This window comes from Diabrotica virgifera, chromosome 5, assembly GCF_917563875.1.
Source record: "Diabrotica virgifera virgifera chromosome 5, PGI_DIABVI_V3a".
Taxonomy (NCBI): domain Eukaryota; kingdom Metazoa; phylum Arthropoda; class Insecta; order Coleoptera; family Chrysomelidae; genus Diabrotica; species Diabrotica virgifera.
In genome coordinates this window covers 202,523,708-202,546,611 of record NC_065447.1, presented here as the reverse complement: position 1 = coordinate 202,546,611, position 22,904 = coordinate 202,523,708, and the positions used below count along the sequence as shown (strand labels likewise).

General features: G+C 31.7%; 1 protein-coding gene across 1 annotated transcript; it reads left to right on the top strand.

The window, feature by feature from the left end:
* Positions 1–2,495: 2,495 nt before the first annotated feature.
* Positions 2,496–21,514, top strand: LOC126885568 (uncharacterized). Its single transcript, XM_050652156.1, has 2 exons — positions 2,496–3,215; positions 21,494–21,514. Exons 1-2 carry the CDS (start codon positions 2,496–2,498, stop codon positions 21,512–21,514), a joined length of 741 nt encoding a protein of 246 aa, XP_050508113.1.
* Positions 21,515–22,904: the final 1,390 nt, after the last annotated feature.

The following is a 22,904-nucleotide window of genomic DNA, read 5'->3' as shown; positions in this document are numbered from 1 at the left end:
GAGTTCCTTTAATCTTAATCATTCGGAGATATATTTTGGTTAGTAGGTATAAACTTTCAGTAAATAAATGTGATATTTTTAGTTGAATTTGTCGTGCCATACAGTATAATTTTAATTTCCGTAATAATATTTTCTAGCGGTCTATACCGTTGTTATTATTGATTTTACTGTTTTGCAATTTAAAGTTTTTGTTTATCGTGTACATATTTAGCCAATCGAAAGTAAACTTACTGTTCAAAAGGGCAAACTTTTTTATTCAATGCTCATATTACAGCAAATGTAATCGCCATTGTTAGCCGATATTGCCGCCCAGGGCAGATCATTATTTGTGTATTAGGATTGTAACGCGAGCTGTATACTGGTCAAATTAATATCCTTTACAGCACAATATCCGGAGGTAATTGATTTGGGTGAAACACGAAAGTTCACTTCCATTGTGTCTACATATATAACTCAATTATTTTAAACGCCACCTCAATATCACTTTTTCAGCTTTACATGCTACTGTTTTTCTTCAAATAAAATAGGGCAGTCAATGGGGTTATTTGGCTCTGAATTCCATCCTACTACATCGATTTACTTGATATTTTCACAGTAAGGCTAAGGCCACACGGGCTATAATTTACGGCGCCGTAAGAGCAGTAAACTTGACGAGGCATTGGTTGGCTAACTCCTATTTCATCTACAATTGGTGGAGGAGTTAGTCAACCAATGGGTTTACTGCTCTTACAACGCCGTACATTATCACCCGTGTGGCGTTTCCCTAAGCAGGGAATAGCTCAAGAAATAAAGACTGCCCTATATACTATGGCGCTTTTATCTTGGGGGCGGTTTCCACCCCTTCAAGGGGGTGTAAAATTTTTTGGTCAAAATAATCACGGAAATGGCTAGTAAACGTAATTTTAAGCAAAAACTGTTCTATAATTTGTTTTTGAAAACTCAATACGTGTTAAGTAATTCGTGGTTGACAATTAGCCATTTTCATTAAAAAATGACACCTTTGCGGATGGTTTTTTGCGAATACATTAAAAACTATCATCTAACTAAAAAAACTATATAAAACATTTTTGTATCTTGTAAAAAAGAGACTAGTTTCTTCAAAAATCTTCTAGTTATAACACAGAAAGAGATATGGTAGGTGAAAATAGTTTGTTTTTTTGGTGCATGCTTAAATCGGTGTATTCCTCTTGAAATAACAGAGAAACGGTCGATTTTAGGCGTAAAAATCTACCAATACCTTTTGTAGTGCTTACAAAGACCTTTAAAATGAGGAATATTAAATGTCAATAACATTCAAACTAAGCGCGATATTCTGCAAAAAAGTTGATGACTATTATGACTAATGTATTTTAAGAAAAATTGAGAAGTAGGGGTAAGAGGGGGGAGGAGGGGGCACAGTGGACCGGCGGGGCACATAGGTCCATTCACTTTGTTTCATTACAGGTAGCCCCATCTTTTGGATATGACCAAAAATAGCAAGATAGTCGTGTACTTCGTATTATATTTCAGTTGCAACATTGTCGTAGTGGTGTTAAGGTCACTGTGAAAAAAATATTGATTTTCAAGGTGAGTGATGTAATATTTTATACCTAAATAAAGTGTAATTACCCTGTAATTGTTTATATACCATTACCTTCCATAATATACCCACGAATATTTTATATATATATATATATATATATATATATATATATATATATATTGTTATGATCTGCTTTCTATTACTTTGATATTAATTATTATTTATTTGACTAATTATTTAATTGTCGCAAATCATACATAAAAGTTAATAAAATTCTCAGGGTGCCTTTTTGTCATAAAAAAATAATTAAATTAGATTACATTAGCAATGCTCTGTAAATTTATCAATTAAATTCTGTAGGCATAATTGTCCAAATGAAACCTTTATCATATAAATTGATCTAATTCAAAAAAATATTTATCGCTTTGTTCTTGATACCATTAATAAAACAAGCTAAACAAACAAATTTGGTATTCGCAAAATTACTTATACTTCTGTTGCAGAATACACAAGTGTATGGCAAATAATTGCTCGTTCCATGTCAGCTGGTGACAGCGCGCATGACAGTGTAAATCATAATCATCATGTCGTAAGGTTATATCATATTGTAGCAGTTTACAAATAAAATTCAGTTTTTAATTCAGCATATCAGTTTTTTACCAGCATTAACCATCAGAAGCAGAAATAATACTTTGTATAAATAAATACAAAACATTTTGGCGACCGTAGACAGGACAAGAAACAAATAATTACCAGAAAACCAGACAGCATTTTGGCTTTGGCGGCCATTTCGAAGCAGAGGTTAATGACCGGGCCACGCCAGGATTACAGAAAATCAAAGCAAATTATCAGAAAATCATTGGACATCAGGTATCCTATGTAATATCCTTTTTTATAAAAAATTCCTATGCATGACTTGCATCTAATTTGTGTTGTTTTGTATTGTAACAGTAATTTTTTATAAATCATCAGAATGACAGATGAAAATACCTTAAAAACCACTAAAACTTCCTTAAAAGGTCAGTTAACGAGATTTTTTAATTTTATAAAAGATGTAGAGTCAGGTAAAGCAAACAAAGATCAGTTAGAATGCAGACTAGCAGTAGCAAAAGATTTATTGTCAGACTTTAACTCCGTAATGGTTCCGTTTATGGTATTAGATTTAGATGAGACAAAAAATAAAAGTAAGGAATATGAAGCTGAACTAGAAGAATATGAAAAGAAGTTTTTTGATTGTATATCAAAAGCGGATATTTTAATAAAAAAAGAGACATTTAATCAACAAGCAGACACAATAAATACAAGTTGTAGTTCACAGTTACAAGCTTCACAAGACATAAGGTTACCTTGTATTGATCTTCCAAGGTTCAGTGGGGCCTCAGAAAATGGGGGTGCAGAAAGTGGGAGCTCATGGCTTGAGTTTTATGACGGGTTCACTAGTTTAATTGGCAATGATCCTAATTTAAGTAACATTAAAAATTTTTATTATCTCAAATCTTGTTTGACAGACAGTGCGGCAGCAGTGATTTCCTCTTTGGAGGTTACGAATGAAAATTATACGATTGCTTGGTCGATCTTAACAGATAGATTTCAAAATGATAAACTCATAGTACATTCTCATGTTCGGGCGTTATTTGAGTTATCCGTGATACAAAAAGAATCACCTTCTCAGCTGAGAAAACTGATTGATGAGGTAAATAAAAATATAAGGGTATTAGAATCATTTAAACAACCTGTAAAGGAGTGGCCAACAATGTTAATATATTTAATAACTTCTAAGTTAGACAATAACACAAGACGTCAGTGGGAATCTGAGAATATAAGCAAAAAGGCACTTCCAACAATTGAAGAATTTTTAAGTTTTTTAGGTCAGCGTTCTCGTCTTTTAGAAACTCTTTATGCAAATAATGATAAACAAACACATGGTGCAAACCATAAAAATAATAATCAACCACATAACAAAAATAAAGTACAATCATTCGTAAATCAAACTAATCAGAATTTTAAATGTTTTTATTGTAAATAATCACACTCAATTTTTTATTTTAATAAGTTTCTACAATTATCCGTAAAACAAAGAAATGTTGAAGTACAAAAAATGAAATTATGCACAAACTGTTTAAGAGGAAATCATTCAATAGAGAAGTGTGTATCAACCAGAGGTTGTAAATTTTGCACGAGAAGGCACAACTCGTTGTTACATTACTCAAATTCTAGATTTCAAACAGATCAGCAACAAAGCCACATCAATATGAACCAAGAATCAGAATCATTTGGGAACTCAATGAATGATCACAACCAGGTAAATACAGTACAGATTAATTCAGCGCAGCCATCAACATCAGTAGTTCTAAATTCAAGCGCCAATCATCAATCAGAAGTTTTATTAGCAACAGCAGTTATACATATTTTTGACCAGTCAGGTAATACATTTGAAGCAAGGGCATTACTTGATTCAGGATCACAATCAAATTTTATCACAGCAGATCTTTGCAAAAAATTGAAACTTGATAAGTCATGTATAAATATACCAGTATCAGGTATAAATGACAAAATAACTCATATAAACCATTCAGTGACTACAAATATTAAGCCTCGAGTAAATGCATATCAGATTGAAAGTTCTTTCTTAGTTATAGATAAAATTACACAAACATTACCTACAGTCAATCTTAACAGAAATGAATTTACTATACCAGAAAATGTAACTTTAGCAGACGAAACATTTTATAAACCAGGGAAAATAGATATTTTATTAGGTGCCTCTATATTCTATGATTTATTATGCATTGGACAAATTCGACTTAACAGATTTTTACCAATTTTGCAAAAAACCATGCTAGGTTGGGTTATTACTGGGAATGTTCCATTTCATTCAAATAAACCAACCATCAGGTGTAATTTTACTGTCAACAGCATTAATGATCAGATCAAACAATTTTGGGAAATAGAAAATATTGATAATTCAAAATGTCTAACTAAAGAAGAAGAATCATGTGAAAAAGACTATCAGACATGTTTTCAGAAAAATCAAGAAGGACAAATTGTTGTTCCACTGTTAGCAAAAGACAACATACATAACTTAGGAGATTCATTGCAAACAGCACTCGACAGATTTTCTAGTTTAGAAAGAAAATTAATCAAAAATCCAGAATATAAAAGGTTATACACAGACTTTATCAAGGAATATCAGGATTTGGGACATATGTCACTTATAACAGTAGAGGATTTAAAGTATCACTCATACTATCTACCACATCATGGAGTTCTAAAATCAGATAATACTACTACTAAATTAAGGGTTGTTTTTGATGGGTCAGCAAAAACAACTACAGGCTTATCATTAAATGATTGCTTAAAGGTTGGACCAACTATACAGAGTGATCTTCTTTCTATCTTAATAAGATTCAGATTTTTTAATATAGTTTTAGCAGCAGACATTGAGAAAATGTACAGACAAATCTTAGTAAGTGAAAACTACCAGAACTATCAGAGAATCGTATGGCGTACAAATCCCTCAGAAGAGATCCAACATTTTAAACTTAAAACAGTAACATATGGAACAGCAAGTGCACCATTCTTAGCGATAAGAAGCCTAACCCAACTAGCCAATGAAATTGAGGAAACAGATCCAGATGTAGTAGTAGTAATCAGAAATGGATTCTATGTTGATGATTTGTTATATGGATGTGAAACTGCAGAACAGGCAAAACAGTTGAAAAATAAGTTACAGGAAATTCTTAGCAAATCAAAATTTATATTAAGAAAATGGATGTCCAACGACAAAGATATATTCTCACCAGGAGAGCAAGAACAAGTAGGTATAGAATATTTTATCTCAAGCAAAGAGGAAAATAAAACTTTGGGAATAACTTGGCAGTCAGGTCAAGATAACTTGTTATTCAAAATTAAATGAAAAGACACTGAAAAAATTACAAAGAGATCAATTTTGTCAACAATATCTCAAATTTTTGATCCTTTAGGTTTAGTAGGACCTTATGTCATTCAAGCAAAGATAATATTACAGAAGTTGTGGAAACTTAATTTAAAGTGGGATGAATCAGTTCCTGCTGAACTTCATACTTGTTTTGTAGACTTTATAAATCAGTTAACAGAATTAAATCAAATCAGTATTCCACGACATGTTACATTGTTTCAAGGGACATATACAGAATTGCATGGATTTTGCGATGCATCTGAAGCAGCTTACGGAGCTTGTTTATATATTGTTAGTCAGTATCGCGATCAGAAACAGAGTCAGTTACTTATTGCAAAAAGTAGAGTAGCACCATTAAAGGTACTTACAATTCCAAAATTAGAGTTATGCGCAGCAATGATATTAACAGATTTAGTAAAAAAGGTAAGAGATTGTTCAGATATTAATTTTGCCAAATTTACATTTTGGACAGATTCAGCTATAGTTATTCAATGGATAAACAGCGAATCTCATGTTTGGAAACCTTTTGTATCAAACAGAATTGCTCACATTCATGAAAACAGCAAGGCAAATGAATGGAGACATGTTCCTTCAAAGGAAAATCCAGCAGACCTTATTTCAAGAGGAATAGACTCAAAAACATTGTCAACTTCTTCCTTGTGGTGGCATGGACCTTCATGGTTATCAGAAAGTGAAGACAACTGGCCTATACCGAAATTTAAATCAGTAAAGGATTTACCAGAAAAAAGACCTAAATACCAGTTATCAGCTCATGTTAAAGAAAAGGAACCATTTAGTATAATCCATAAATATTCTTCAATATCAAGGTTACAAAGAATAATAGCATTGCTTTTAAGATTTAAGCATAACTGTCTTAATAAATCAGACAAATATTGTGGCCAAATTTCTATACCAGAACTGGAAGTCAGTTTAAATACTATTGTAAAACTTGTACAGAATGAATGTTTCCAATCAGAAATTTCACAGATTTTGAAAGGTAATACAGTCAAAAAGAATAGCAATATTATTTCACTTAATCCATTTCTTAAATATGGTATTCTCAGAGTTGGTGGTAGGATCAAAAATGCAGATTTTTTACCTTTTTCTCAAAGACATCCAATACTTTTACCTTCAGACCATCACATTACTACTTGTATCATTCGGGATGAACATTATAAAAACTTGCATGCTGGTCCACAACTATTGTTATCAACATTGAGAACTAGATTTTGGATATAATCAGGTTTAACTACAGTAAAACGAATTTTAAGAAAGTGCATTGTATGTTTTAAAAATAGGCCAAGTTCAGTCAATCAACTTATGGGTGACTTACCAGAGAAGCGAATTACTCCTGCTAGAGCATTTTTACATACAGGTTTAGATTATTGTGGACCATTCTCAGTTAAAGCTAATAAATTACGCAATTCAAAAATCATCCATATATATGTTTGCATATTTGTTTGTTTTAGCACAAAGGCTACACATTAGAACTTGTAACAGACTTAACAACTGAAAGTTTTTTAAATTGCTTAAAACGATTTATCAGTCGTAGAGGTAAACCATTGACTATCTCATCGGACAATACCACAACTTTTGTGGGGGCTAATAATCAACTCAAATCAATGTACGATTTAGTACAGAATTCCAGACCAGAAATAAACAGTTTTTTGACAGTAGAATCAATAAAGTGGCAGTTCATTCCTGCTAGATTACCACATTATGGGGGAATTTGGGAGGCAGCAGTCAAATCATTTAAATTTCATCTTAAAAGAATTGTGGGAAATCATATATTTTCAGTAGATAATTTTGGAACTTTGACAACACAAATTGAAGCATGTCTTAATTCCAGACCTTTAACTCCTTTATCCTCTAACCCATCAGATTTTCAAGCTTTGACCCCAGGTCATTTTTTAATCTTTTCACCATTAACAACCTTTCCTGAGCCAGACATACGAAGAATTTCAAATCTCAACACGTTTCAACATATGACTCAAGTGCTCCAACATTTTTGGGCAAGATGGTCAACAGAATATTTAACTCAACTTCAGTCAAGATCCAAATGGAGGACTGTTAGCAACCAAGAAGTGAAGATAGACCAGCTAGTGTGTCTTAGAGAAGACAACTTACCACCTCTACAATGGAGGTTAGGACGTATTTCAATGGTACATCGAGGCAGAGACAATAGAATACGTGTTGTGACAATAAAAACAAACAATGGTGAAGTGACAAGAGCTCTCTCACGCGTGTGCATATTACCAACAGACATTTAAGTTCATTTCTATGTTTTGATGTATACTGGGCAATTATGACCCTTTATTGTAATGTAGTTTATTGTTTTCTTTTGTTTCTTTTTGAAATAGCCAGGGTATTTCAAGGCTGGCGGTATGTTGCAGAATACACAAGTGTATGGCAAATAATTGCTCGTTCCATGTCAGCTGGTGACAGCGCGCATGACAGTGTAAATCATAATCATCATGTCGTAAGGTTATATCATATTGTAGCAGTGTACAAATAAAATTCAGTTTTTAATTCAGCATATCAGTTTTTTACCAGCATTAACCATCAGAAGCAGAAATAATACTTTGTATAAATAAATACAAAACAACTTCCTATTAAATGATGAAAGGGGTTGCCAATGCGAGTCCATTATACAATTGGATATGGTAATTGAGTCAATACTCGCAATCTTTAGTTTGTATTTTTATTAGTTGTTACATATCGTCTTCTCAGTTTGGATTCCGTGAAGGTTTTTCAACAAGCGACGCAATTATAGAACTCACCAATGAAATATATAATCGAATTGACAATAGCCAACCTACTGCTTGTGTGTTTCTAGATCTCGCAAAAGCTTTCGATACTGTAAGCCATCCAAAACTACTAGAGGCACTAGAAAATAGTGGAATACGCGGCACTGCTTATAATCTACTGAAATCTTACTTGGACAATAGACAACAAATTGTTAGGATAAATAATATCAATAGTAACAAACTTCACGTAAGATGCGGGGTGCCTCAAGGTACAGTATTAGGGCCACTATTATCAATATCCACGTTAACGATTTATATAACCTTAATACTGAGGAAAAGATAATCAGCTTTGCCGATGACACTGCAATTTTATATAGCGCAGACAGTTGGGAACATTTAAGGGATAAAATTAAAGTAGATATGCACAAACTAATAAAATGGTTTAATTATAAAGGTTTAACAATTATTTATGAAAAAACCTTTTTTGTTCCGTTTTGCAGTTACAAAGTATCACTACCTCCTTATAGTGCTATAACAATTAAAAACACGAAAGGAAATATAATTATAAAATCAAGTAACAATATAAAATATCTTGGAGTAAAAATCGACTCTCATTTAAGGTGGGATGCCCAAATAGATCAAATAACAAAGTGTTTGAGAGCCTTGGTTCCAAAGTTCAAATTTCTCAAATCTAAAATAGATGTAAAATATTTAAAAATATTATATTATGCACTAGTTGAATCTAGAATTAGATATGGAATACTTGGGTGGGGCGGTGTACAAAAAACTTATTTAAAGAAAGTCGACATCTTACAAAAAAAAATATTGAAAATAATAATTAACAAAAAAATGACATACCCGTCTCATTTATTATTCTGTGATACTAACGTAATGGATACGAGGCAACTTTATATGTATTCCCTGGTATTATACACATACAACCATAAACATATCCTGCATACATTACCTCATCACTATGAGACTCGCACTAAAACCAACCAACACGTAAAATTGGGAAATATTAAAAAATCAATAGGACAGAGATCTGCCATGTGTCTTGCTCCAAAAGTATTTAATCACTTGCCGAACATACAGTCGGAAAAATTAAAGAATACCCATGAAGGAACATATAAAACACGCTGTATTTTCCTGTCACCGTGTCACAAAGAAAAATTTCCAGTGCAAGTACATGTAACAATAATTATTACATGTACTTGCGCTGGCTAATTTTTTGAGTGACGCGGTGACAGAAAAATACAGCGTGTTTTATATGTTCGCTCATGGGTATTCTTTCATTTTTCCTACTGTATACAAGATATATATTAATACTCTTAATTCATTAAGTATGGTAAAATCTATATTCAAAAAGTATGTATTGAACCTTGATCGTAATATTGTACATAAGTTATTTGATTGACTTAACAAGTGAATGAAATTAAAAAAAAATAAAAAAAAAATGATAAAAAAAAAGAATGTTTGCAATACAGTGGTTTGTTAAATTTACCCAGTTCCTTTATTTATAATATAAAAAAAATAAAAGAAAATAAATACATACATGTAAGATAATAGAATGTTTGTACCTTGGCATTTAGTATACACATATTATATTCAATAACTAAACATTGTCACACACTATCCCCGTGTTCGACCAATAGGTTTTAACGGGTAGTGAGTAAATATTTCTTTATTTTTCAGGATTAACATGTAAAATTAAAAAGTAGAATGTAATAATGTAAAACGTAGAATATAAAGTTAAAATGTATGTATTTAATTCTTGTACTGTGAAATTAATAAACATTATTATTATTATTATTATTATAATCGTGGGGCAACCGGTTTCGAGTCTTACAATATATGACTCATCATCAGGCCCAGTACAAAAAAGTCTTCTCAATACAAACTACAAGATAACAGCCATTGAAGCTGTTCCACAGCTAAAGATGTACATGCAGTCACCAGCTCCCATAAGGATAGTTGATCGATCAAACAACCTTTAGTCTCTTATATTGTAAGTTGTGTTCAATGTGGAACTTGGAAAAGAAAAATTCTTATGTTCCCAAAGACGTGTGTTTTATACCCTTCACAGTTGTTTTTTGTCAGGCTTAGCCGTTGTTTTTATGTTTTATGTTTAGTAAATGTAAAAATATTTAATAATTTAATATTGGGACAACACTCACAAAAATTCCACATACACAAATTTTAAAAAAGGTTTTTTGGTTGCCAAGACTTTTTATTTTATTATATAAAATAAAAAGTCTTATTTATATAAAATAAAAAGTCTTGGCAACCAAAAAACCTTTTTTAAAATTTGTGTATGTGGAATTTTTGTGAGTGTTGTCCCAATATTAAATTATTAAATATTTTTACATTTACTAAACATAAAACATATAAAAATCACGGCTAAGCCTGACAAAAAACAACTGTGAAGGGTATAAAACACACGTCTTTGGGAACATAAGAATTTTTCTTTTCCAAGTTCCACATTGAACACAACTTACAATATAAGAGACTAAAGGTTGTTTGATCGATCAACTATCCTTATGGGAGCTGGTGACTGCATGTACATCTTTAGCTGTGGAACAGTTTCAATGGCTGTTATCTTGTAGTTTGTATTGAGAAGACTTTTTTGTACTGGGCCTGATGATGAGTCATATATTGTAAGACTCGAAACCGGTTGCCCCACGATTATGTAACAACTAATAAAAATACAAACTAAAGATTGCGAGTATTGACTCAATTACCATATCCAATTGTACTTCCTATTAAATTTTTGAAATGTTGGAATCTTAAATTCATATGCTTTTACGTAAAATAATTAACTTCTGATTATAAAGAAAATCTATCACATAGGTTATTGACTGACCTTTTTGATTCACACACAATGATGTCTCCTCTTGGCCCAAACAGCTCCTCCTTGTTGATTATGTTAGGCTACCAATCAAAGCCCTCTCCGTTCTCAGCAAACAATCCAGCAGCATACCAGCAAGGCAGCAACTATTTCTCCAAAACACCAGCCAGGCTTCCTTTGATCAGGACTCGTTCAATAAACTCCAAATCTCTCTCCTCTCTTTCTCTCAACAATAATCTCCTGAGACCGAAGTATCTTTTGTACTTGGTGTCACAAATAATTTTAATAACGATAATTCTTGTAACTTACTCTCTTGGACTTTACAGAATCAAAGAGGTATTTCTTCTCGATTTGATTTGTCTCTCGTTCCACTTTTCAGCTACTCTCACTATCAAACATAACCACCAGTACTTGCTTCTGAACTACTCACGAAAACTTTTGACTGCTCCTCTCGGCTGCCGGTAACACAATAATCCCTCTTTCCAAAACTATCTGAAAATTCAACCTTCTCTCCTTCCCATTCCAAATTGCCAAACCAATCAGAGACATTTCTTCTTCCCCACTCTTTTTTTCATTCGAAAAACCCACTCATACTTTCAAAAATATTCCTACCATCATAATAATTACTTTCGGGAAATTCTACAAAATTTACTCGGGGTTAAACAAAAAGAGACTAAAATTACAAACTTTCTTTACCTTAATTTTCTAAGAACTAATTACCTATGGCTTCTACCTTTCCCGTAATAAACAATCGGTTTAAAATAATAATCCTAAATAACTTTCACTTCACTTTTATTTACAAATGTCTTTAAGTCTTCATGGAAAAATTCATTACGGAGAAACCACTTTGCGTGAAAGCTAACTTCTAATAAATATTTATAAATCAATATACAGTGTGTATCAAATTTATGTGCCCGCGTTATATTAAAAAAAATAAAATTTTTATTCTATCTTTGATTGATAAATTGAAACACAATAATATATTATAAAATTGTATATATTGTATACATTGTATATATTGTATGGTATATATTGTATATATATATATATATATATATATATATATATATATATATATATATATATATATATATATATATATATATATATATCCAATATATACCCAACAAAACCACGAATATTTTACTATGGAACACGCTGATTATCCTAGATGTAAACAAACGTTGAGTCGTGTAGCGGCAATTTCAAATTAATTTGTTACGTTGGGGCACAAAGATTCTCTTGCGGTCCTCTGTGCCCCACAGGTGATTTTGAGTGCCCCAAAATTATTTGTTTATTTATTATTTAATTATTTATATTATCATAGAAGCTTTTTAGTTTTAGATGGTACGAAACTACATAAAAAAAGACCAGAACCTTCTTGGACGGAAGAAACTATGATAAAAGCATTGGAAATGATAAACCGAAACGACATTTCTGTTCGAAAAGCATCGGCATACCCTGTCTCTAGGAGTGCTATTCCCCTATAATTTTCACATGTTTGTTTATCTCCTTTTTTATGTATGGGGCAGATTCTAGCCAGCATCCAATCATTTGGCATTTTTTCCTCTTCCCATATCTTTTTCACCAGCCAATATAGTTGTTCGTACAGTTGTTCTCCTCCTGCCTTTAACATTTCAGCTGTTATTTCTGTCGCTCCTGGACTTTTGTTGTTTTTAAGTTGGCTGATTATATTCATTACCTCTTGTTTTGTTGGCGTCCCCACTATCGTATCGTTTTCTTCCATGTTCTGTGTTATGTTCATCTCGTCCTCTTTAACATTATTTAATAGCTCTTCGAAATAATTTTTCCATCTTTCTAGCACCTGCGCTGTTTCACTTATTAGTAATCCTTCTTCATTCTTAATATAGATGCTTCGGCTCTGATATCCTTTGTCCATTCTTTTAACCTCTTGTTAAAATGACCTAATTTCTTTAGTTTGAAATTTTTCTTCAATTTCCTTTAGCTTATCTTCTTTGGATATTCTCTTCTTTCTCCTACATTGTCTTTTAATTTCCCTTCTTGCGTCCCTATACACATTTCTGTTATTCTCATTTTCTTTAAATAGCATTATTTGTCTAGCTCTCCTAACTGCTTCAGCTGCTTTTTCACATTCTTCATCATACCAGTCATTTACTTTTCCTTTTCTCACTGTACTGTTTAGAACTGCCTCATTTTCCTTTATTACTGATGCTTTTACTTTCTCTTTCTTCGATTTCCATTTCTTGTGCGCATGTTACCAGTTCTATTTCTATTTTCTCTTTATATTTATCTTTTACTTCTTCACTTTTCAATAGGGTCGAATTGTATTTTCTCTTACCTTCCGTTCTTTTCCTTTTTCCCTTCCCGGTCGCACCCCAGTTTCTCATGCATGTCACTCTTACTAGGTAATGGTCTGAATTGCATTCTGCTCTTCTCATGATTTTTATTTTTGATATAAAATTCATGTCCATTTTTTCTATTACTACATGATCTATTTGGTTAATTGTTTTTCTGTCGGGCGACTTCCATGTCCCTTTGTGAATTTCCTTCCGGCGGAGTTGTGTACTTCTTATTACCATACTTCTCTCCATTGCAAAACATACTGCTCGGTGCCCGTTATTATTTGTTATATCATGTTTGCTATGTTTCCCTACTATGTTCTCATATATATTTTCTTTTCCATTCTTTGAGTTGAAATCACCCATTATTATTTTCATATCGTATTTCGGTGTTTTTTCGTATTCCTCCTCTAGTTGCTCATAGAACATGTCTTTCTCATCTTCATCCGCATCCTCTATGGGAGCATGCACATTTATAATACTTATATTTCTTCTTTCCCCTTTCATTCTTAAAGAACACAGTCTGTCAGATATAGGCCTAAAAGCTATTACCCTTGATCAAGTTTTCCTGTAGTATGAAACCTGTTCCTCTGGTTCTGTCTTTTCCGCCACTTTTAAAAAAGGTTGTGCCCTTTACATCCAGTATTTCAGTTCCTAATTGTTTGGTTTCTTGTACTAAAAGCAAGTCCAATTTATATTTCTTGACTTCTCTTACTAGTTCTTTCAGATTGCCTGATTTTTTGTGATTTTTTTTTAGAAAATATACATGAAATTTCCTTAAGCGGTTCCCTGTGCCCCCTCCTCCCTACATTTAATCTCTCATACACCAGAATTTAAATGCATCGTTTTCCTTCTACATTACCTTTTATTATAGTGTTATTTCTATGTTCAAAAAATTGGACGGGTTTAAAATAAATGGTTTTTGAGGACTTTGACAATATTAAATATAACTTCGTATATAATTGTTTACCAATTCTCGTCTAATGTTAAGCTTGCGAGTTATTAAAAATGCAGTGAAAAAAGTTTTAGTGAAAGAAAATTTAATAAAGAAAGAATACTTACATATCAGTACAGAAAATTGCAGTTCTTCATTCCCTTTAGGTGGTACATATTTATCTACATAGTGGTAAATAAATTATTTGAAAATTAGCTCTCTCAAAATCAAATATTATTCAATAATGTCATGTGTCATGTATTTTTCACATATGAAATTATTGACTTGACATCTGTGAGATCAAATTATACTATATAAAAAATATCATGTCTTAAAAATCATGACCTAAGCCCCATTATAATATAATTTTTAAATGTTATAACAACACAAAAAGGGGGAAGACATGCATTTAATCACATTAAAGTAAAATCATCTTATGTGTTTATAAATATACTTATACATATTTGCGTGTAGATTTTTTTAGTTTTCTTGGTCTCAAAAAATTCTTTAAAAAGTGACTAGAAGGAGAGGGCTAATTTTATAATTTTTTATTTACTACTATCTCAGTAAGTATGTACCACCTAAAGGCAATAAAGAACTGTAATTTTTTGTATTCATATCTATAGTATTCTATCCTATTTATATGAATTTTTTCCCACTAATCTTTTTTCCTTACATGTCTAATAACTCGCAAGCTTAACATTAGATGGGAACTGGTAAAAACTTAAATTTAAAATTATATTTAAAACCTAAATTATAATATAGGTATATATAATGATATTAATAATTAGCATTATATCGGCTAATATTGTCAAAGTTCTCTGTACTGCTTTCAGGTGTCTGTTTGTTTGTTTGTTTGTATCGTCATATATTATACACTTTGCATTTCGGCTAATAAAATTTGTAATTATTTTAGCTTAGTTTCTCAAGTTCCTGAAGATGATGTATAACTTTTAAACATCGAAACCGGTCGCCCAACTTTTACAATTTTTAAATAAATAAAATCGGATAATAAGATTGTGAACAGTAGACTTATTACCCTACATAAATAATATGTGCTTACACCACCAACCTTTTCTACATTTATATAAATATTACTGGAAATAGAAATATTTTGTATCTTTCTTTGTATCTAAACTTCGTTTTCATCGTTCTAATTTTTGTAATCTTTTGAACACCCCCTGAACTCTTTCATTTTATGCAGCTGTTAAATATTGTATTTATATGAAATTAACTTAAACTTGCCAGAAGAAAACAGTTTGAGAACCTCTTTCTGCACTTGTATTTGATCCATCAATATCCCGAAACAAATAAAAATACTATTTTATCCAAGACAAATCAAGAGTTATATAACGAAACCTATAAAAAACGTGTCAATATAGTATTTTGCAAGATGAAATACAAAATAGTCGATTTTCTGGAACGATTCCACGTTGTAAACAAAACCATATAGTTTTAGAGTTGCTGACCTCCTTTGTCTGCTGACAGCTTTCCTCATTCAAAGTAATTTAGTTGTTTCTACTGGATATAAAGTAGCAGTCACAAATAAATGGACAATTTAGAAAACGAAAATAATATGCTACTGTCAAACAATTTTCCCACATGTCAGGACCGTACGAATCTGAAAAATTAAGATTCAAACTGTATTGTATACATTAAGTGTAGTGTTATGATTACATTTAAATTTAACACTTTCCAACATATTGACAAAAGGCTCTGCTAACAATAGAAAAATGAGATTTGTACAGGGGGATCATTAAGTAATTATTAAAAAAAAGAAACAGTAGATTCTACACTTTAAAATATTCTAATTTCAGCCAACTTTGCTTTAATAAAATGTTGATATTAACCCTTAAGGGAATGGGTACGTATTTTCGGCTGCAATGCTATTTAAATGAGGATCCATTTTCTCGAATCCTGAGAAAAGTAATAAGTATTTTTGAAAAATTTATACGCAGTAAAAAATGTTACGTTCTTACCGAGGGCCGAAAGTTCCAGAAAACTTCTATAATGTTTATTTTAATAAGTTACAGGGGTGAAAAACTAAGAGAAAATGTAGTGTGATTTTTATTTTAAATATCTCATTCAAAAGAAAATATTTATTTATTCTGAGAGACTTTCGGCCCACGATAATAATTTAGTCTTTGATTCTGCGTTTAAATTTTTTTAAAATATTTATAAGTTTTTTCAGGATTCGAAAAAAATTGACACCATGTCCGTGGTAATATTTTTCAAATCGAACATACGCTATCTTTGTCATACAACGCACTGAGTCAAATAGAATATGACGACAAGACAGTGACAGTTTTAAATATTTAACATGGCATCCGGAATATTTCGAGTTGTTGATTAAATAATATTTAAAAATAATTGTTGTTGATTAAATAATAGTGTATTTGATAAATAATTGATTTAAGACGTAAGAATTTTGTGGAAGTATAGAAAACAAAAGTTTTCAGTGTTCTATTGTGAGATAAAATGAACTCCCATCAAGTAACGGTCGAATCCATCAAATAAGACGTGAACTTAATAGAAAGTTACTTATTGTTTATTTTTTATGGAAGATCCAAGCAGAAAATACATCAGAATATATTCTGTAATCCAAGAATTTTGTTTTTAAAGATGTTCAAAATTGTAAGCGTTCCATAGTAACAATATAATATTAAAAAATCAGTTTAACCCTTTTTCTCCTTTCTCGATTCAGTATTAGTTTTTGTTGTACATATAAATTATTACTATCACTGAATATATAGTTAGTGAAAAAATTATCACATTTATTAACTGAATCAATAATTTGCAATTATACAAATAACAGTTATCCAAGAACATTAAAAAACCATCTCTTTGTCAAGTAGAATGACATTCTAATAGTAATTTTTACATATCTATACCAGTGTGAATTTTACTACACGTAATTTGCCGTGTAAAGACAGAAACAGTAGGGATAGCCGTAAAATATTTGCGAATTATGTACCGATGGCCTTAAGCTCCTAGCGTTACATATTATATGTAACGCAGAAACCGCTAAAATTGTAAGCGTGAAATTCGGGAAATGATTCTAATTTTAACTAGATGACAATGCGAGACTTTCAAGGGACACTTGTTTACTAATTTTTAGTGTTTGGTTCGAGGATTTGATCTAACCTGTTTATTGAGTTGAGTGTTTGATGTGACGGTGTTTATTATTTATGGTAAACATGGATCTCGAGTTTGAGTAAGTATATTTTTACTATTCTTTTGTTATTAAATTTTTGTTTAAAGTGTTTTTAATTAGGCCTAAATTAATGTATTTTCTTATTAATAATATAAATTTTTAGAAATTTTATCATTTTTTTGTAACGGCTTTTATTTTTGGTGTTACATATACGTAATGCTAGGAACATATGGGAGCAAAAATCGGAACTTTTAGAATTATAACGTATTTTTTGTCCGAGAAAAGGGTTTTCTCTTCAAGAAGCGCTGGAGACGATTGATGCCACTAAAACTTAATGCTATAATATACTGAACCCTCCGAATTTAATGTGCTTACAGACGAGGAGTCTGCTGATGAGGGAGATAATTATTTGAACAGGTTGTCCGGGAGAACTCTTGGGGCACCTTTTGTACCTTTTTATGAAATAGTGAATATATTTCGAAATAAATAATGATATTGACGCGGCTGGGCCTTTCAGATCATCAGCAAAGGTTGAAAAGTAAGTGAAAGAAAATTTGAAGTTGGTCTTATGACTAGAATATAGCTAGTTACCGAGTAGGAATTCGCTCTTAAAAATGGTAGTGGTGACTATTTATATATATGTATGCTGGACATAACTATTCAAAATGCATGGCACCTTTATAACAGATTCCATGATCCTATCTCACAACTAGAATTTCGATGGTATCTTGTAACATCGTAAATTACGAAATATGATAAAGAACCAAAAGGTGCATATTCATGATAAAAAAGGAGACGTTGTGCACGTGAGGGCCGCAGTTTACATGTACGTACCATGTGTTGCAAGTGCAACGTGGGAGTATGCATCGAGTGCAACATAGATTTTCATTTACAAAAATTTAATTATGTTTCTCCATTTATCTAGTTTTGTATATGTTTGTTATTTTTATATTTATAATAGGGAATATGTTAAATATTCTTGCTCATATATCTTCCTAGCGTTACATATATGTAACGGCAATTTTCTAAGAAATCCAAAATAATTAAGAAAAAAGTGTATGTATTTGGTTTTATAACCTTCTCCCGTATACATTCAAATAAAAAAATTAAATTTTGTAAAGAAATTAAAAGTTAGGATATTAAGTGATAAGAAAAATACAGGATGTTAAATTTGAAATTAAAAAGTTTATTTTTCGATATAACTTCCATACTTGGGGTCATTTCTGTATAAAAATTTATAAATAAGGCACTGAAAATCGTCATATTAAGAGAGAAGGACGCTTCGAGCATGAGCTTAACCCTTAACAACTACTGACGTGCTTCTTTCAGGACGTATATCCTGATATTCGGTATGTCATACCGTTGTCATTCAATAAAGCATTTCCTTTAATTGCAATTAAGCCAAAGCATCGCAAACCCTGGACTACTAAAGGTATCCGAATATCTTCCAAGAATATGCGTTCTCTTCTCTATATCAGGAAATTTACTACCAACGTCTCTATCACTGAATATATCAACAAGTACAGGGCAACCTATCTTAAACTTATAAAATCAGCTAAAAAAGACTACTACCATAATCGTTTGGGAAGCTCAAAAAGTGTTGCAAAAGAAACTTGGTCCATAATAAACGATCTTCGAAATAAAACCCACACTGCTAAAACAATTTCCCTTCCAGAACCTGAAAATCTAAATGAATACTTTGTTAATGTGAGTAAAAATATTACATCAACTATTATGCCACAACAAGATCCCATTGCCTATCTCCCTAATTCAAGAAAGGTCTCGAATTCATTCTCTATAAAACCAGTCGATAAATTTGAACTGATCCAAACAATCAATAGTATCAAAAGCAAATCCTCCTGTAGTACTGATGGTCTATCGATAAAAATTTTTTCTAATCTCCCAGAAAATGTGTTAGAAGTCCTCATCTCACTAATTAATGATTCCTTTGAGAAAGGTAAATTTTGAGAGTGCCTGAAGACAGCCATCATTATTCCTCTTCATAAGGGTGGTGAAATATCTAATACCTGCAATTATAGACCTATTTCACTACTACCGGTACTCTCCAAAATTATTGAGAGACTCATAAAAGCCCGACTTATGTCCTTTCTAGTTGAAAACAACATTTTATCACAAAATCAGTTCGGCTTTTTAAATAATAAATGCACCACTGATGCCATCTTTTCTGTACTACATGAGGTTTATCAAGCATTGAACAATAATCTTCACACTGCCACCGTTTTTTGTTACTACGCCAAAGCTTTTGATTGTGTAAATCATAACATTTTGATAAGAAAATTGAATTTCTACCGAATTCGAGGTATTTCTTTAGATTGGTTCCAATCTTACTTGGATGATAGGAAACAACTGGCTAGAGCAAATGATACAGACTCTAGTCTCAAAAACATTGTATGTGGGGTACCTTAAGATTCAGTATTGGGTCCTTTACTTTTCCTTATCTTTATTAATGACATCACTAGTTTAAAAATCGATGGAAAAATCTTTCATTTTGCTGATGATACCAGTATCACTCCTCGGCATTTTCTTATAATGTCTTCATCTGAGGAGGCTCAAATTCCGGGTCGATAGCGTCGCAATTTAACCATGCGTCCACATTCAATACCTCATGAAATGAGTTCATTCAAGTTAAAAGGACAGGCACTTTATTTTCATTTTCTTCAAGAGTTAGTTCGGCACAATGTTCGATATTTGGTAACAATTTTTTTCATGACTTCTTAATTTTGGAAGATTTTGCAGACTCCGTCACAGATGACATTTCGTAAATATTGTCGAGAATAGTAAATGACTTCCAAAACTCTCTTCTCTAAGTCCTATCTTTCTTCAATTATTAAGCGAAGTAACTTTGTTCTGTAGTTTATCTTCATGGAAGCAATGACGGCTTGGTCCATAGATTGAACTAACGCAGTCGTGTTTGGGAGCAAAAGTTTGGCAAATATTTTTTCTCGTATATGTTTCAGGATATGAGGGGATGTTGTCAATAAACAACAAAACTTCTTGTGGCAAATTGTTTGATTTTAAGTGTTTAGTGAGCAAATTTAACTTCGAACCACTATCGAAATATTTTTTATCCGTTTCCCCTTTTCTTTTGTTGACGTAGTCAACAGGTACTTTAGTGCCCTTAAAAAAACTAGGTTTTCTGCCTTGTCAATCATCGTCAACTTCAGTTTGTGACTTCCTGTAGTGTTGCTGCAGGACATAATCGTGATCCGTCGTTTGCTAGATTTATGACCCACTGATTTACCTTGATTTGCAAACTTGGTAACGACCAATAAGAATAACAACCATTTGCTACCTACCAGGACATAATATAAAAAAACAATTCACACAATTCTTCAGATCTCTTAGAAATACATAATATATACCTATTTCTGGAAGGCGAATCCACCATTTTATTGAATGCATTTACACATAAGAATCATTATCTGGAACCATATAAATATTGTTTCCATAAAATATGGAACCTATTCCATATTGATAAATCTCTTAGAAATAAATTTCTGGCAGGGGAATCCACCATTTTCTTCAGTGCATTTAACAATAATAGGTTTCATAATATGGATATGGATATTTTCTATCATATGGAACATATCGTCGCCTTAAATAGAAAACCTCGTATATCACAAAAACCAAATTTTACAGGAGAGAGTAAAAACTGATTAGACACCTTTAAATAGAATGTTTAATAAAATTTCTTGAAACACTAAAGTAATGATATTACATTTAACATAAAAATACTAAAATTATATCTGTAACTTGTCATTATCACTTTTAACCAGTGAAATACAAGGTTTTCCATTTTAGTCCATTTATATTTACGTGGTTTTCTTGCTTTTGCAGAATATACGTGGTTTTCTTATACTTGTTTTTATTATTTGCAAGGTTTTCTTTAAGCTCATCACAGAAGAAAATTAATAATTGTTGCTAAATCGATTGTTAAAAATAATTATTAATAAGCAGTGAATATTATTGGAATAATTATTCATTTGATAGTGTTATTTGTGTATTATAGGTATCAAAATTAAAACAATAAATATTTACCCATTTTGAAAGAATGATTTTGGAAAATAGAGATAAACAATAATATTAAAAAAGTATATTTTAAAATATAAATTTCTTTTATATTATAAAAAAGTATACATTTATTCATTATAAGATACATTATTTTAAAATACATGAGCACACACCTCCGCTACAAATAGTGCTGGAGTTTTTCGCGTAGTGAGGAAGGCTATCATAAAAAAGATGTACATCTCTTGACAAGACGGATTTAATCTCTTGTAGATCAATGAACTTCCTTGATTGAATGGGAATTTTTGTGCTGTGTAGTAGTTTCAATGTAACATCAGCTGCTGGGTTTTTAATCCTGCATGGAAGATCAGAAAAATCATCTGAAAAGTTTAATTTATACTTCACCCCACCATCAGGCTTATATTGAATGCATCTCAAATCAGTTACCACGGGATCTCCTTTTATATTTCCCGGTCGAATCGTTGGTATAAACTTCAATGCACTGTACATTTTAAAAAACTGGTGATCCAGGTAGTGAACTTTGTAGGGACTAGGGTTGATTCTTGCTGTACGACATACTTCCACATATCCAGCGGGAGAGTATATTTCTCTATGTCTTAGTTTTCGTTCAATAACACTATGAATTGAGTCGCACTCCATTTGTGTGTGCCCCTTTTCTAAATATTTTTGAGTTATTGTCAAACCAGTTTTTTGTGCAATAAGTCTTAGCGCATTGGATAGAATGCGGTTTCTATTCTGGTATGTGCATCCGTCACTATACAAAATCACGTTGTCATATTTGGAGCTGTCAATTTCAGAAGTTATGAAATGTATAATAACAGATGTAAACTCGTCAGCAGTTACTCCTCCCTCGGATTCGTCCCAGAGATAACAAAATGCATTGTAAGTTTTGAGGTCATAAATTGTGAAATTATGTACTTTTAATTTCGTTCGATAGTACAAAGCAGATGCCTTCAATGATGGGCATAAAAGCACAGCCTGTACATCCATAGTAAACACTGCCGTTCTGTTGTCTGTTTTCTCTTTGTCATACTGTTTTTCTTCCCTTGCTTTAGTTTTTTTTTTCTAAATGAGTAGAGTATTCTTCTTGAGATAAGTTACCCTTAGTAAAAGAACAGCACAAATCACACTGATCTTTTTTTGGGGAGAATAAGGCAAGATTTAATTCGTCAAAAACTGTGTAGAATAAACAATCAGAAGCGATGTAGTTACTTTTTCCTACTGATTCACAATAAGACATATATTCTCTATAAAGATGTGCTTTAGATTGCCAATTCTGCTCCAAGTACAGTTTCTTAGTAGTTTTTCTGCAATAGTGCGACTCTAGCTTTGGTAAGTTATTAAAGAACTCTTTGAGAATGGTTTTACGTGAGGTATCAGCGTCTTTTTTT

Bases quoted from the DNA above. Each gene is read 5' to 3' on its own strand.
- LOC126885568 (XM_050652156.1), top strand. From the start codon at position 2,496: ATGACAGATGAAAATACCTTAAAAACCACTAAAACTTCCTTAAAAGGT. The intron at 3,216-21,493 runs GTAAATAAAAAT...TGTGTATTATAG, and splicing joins TGAGAAAACTGATTGATGAG to GTATCAAAATTAAAACAATA.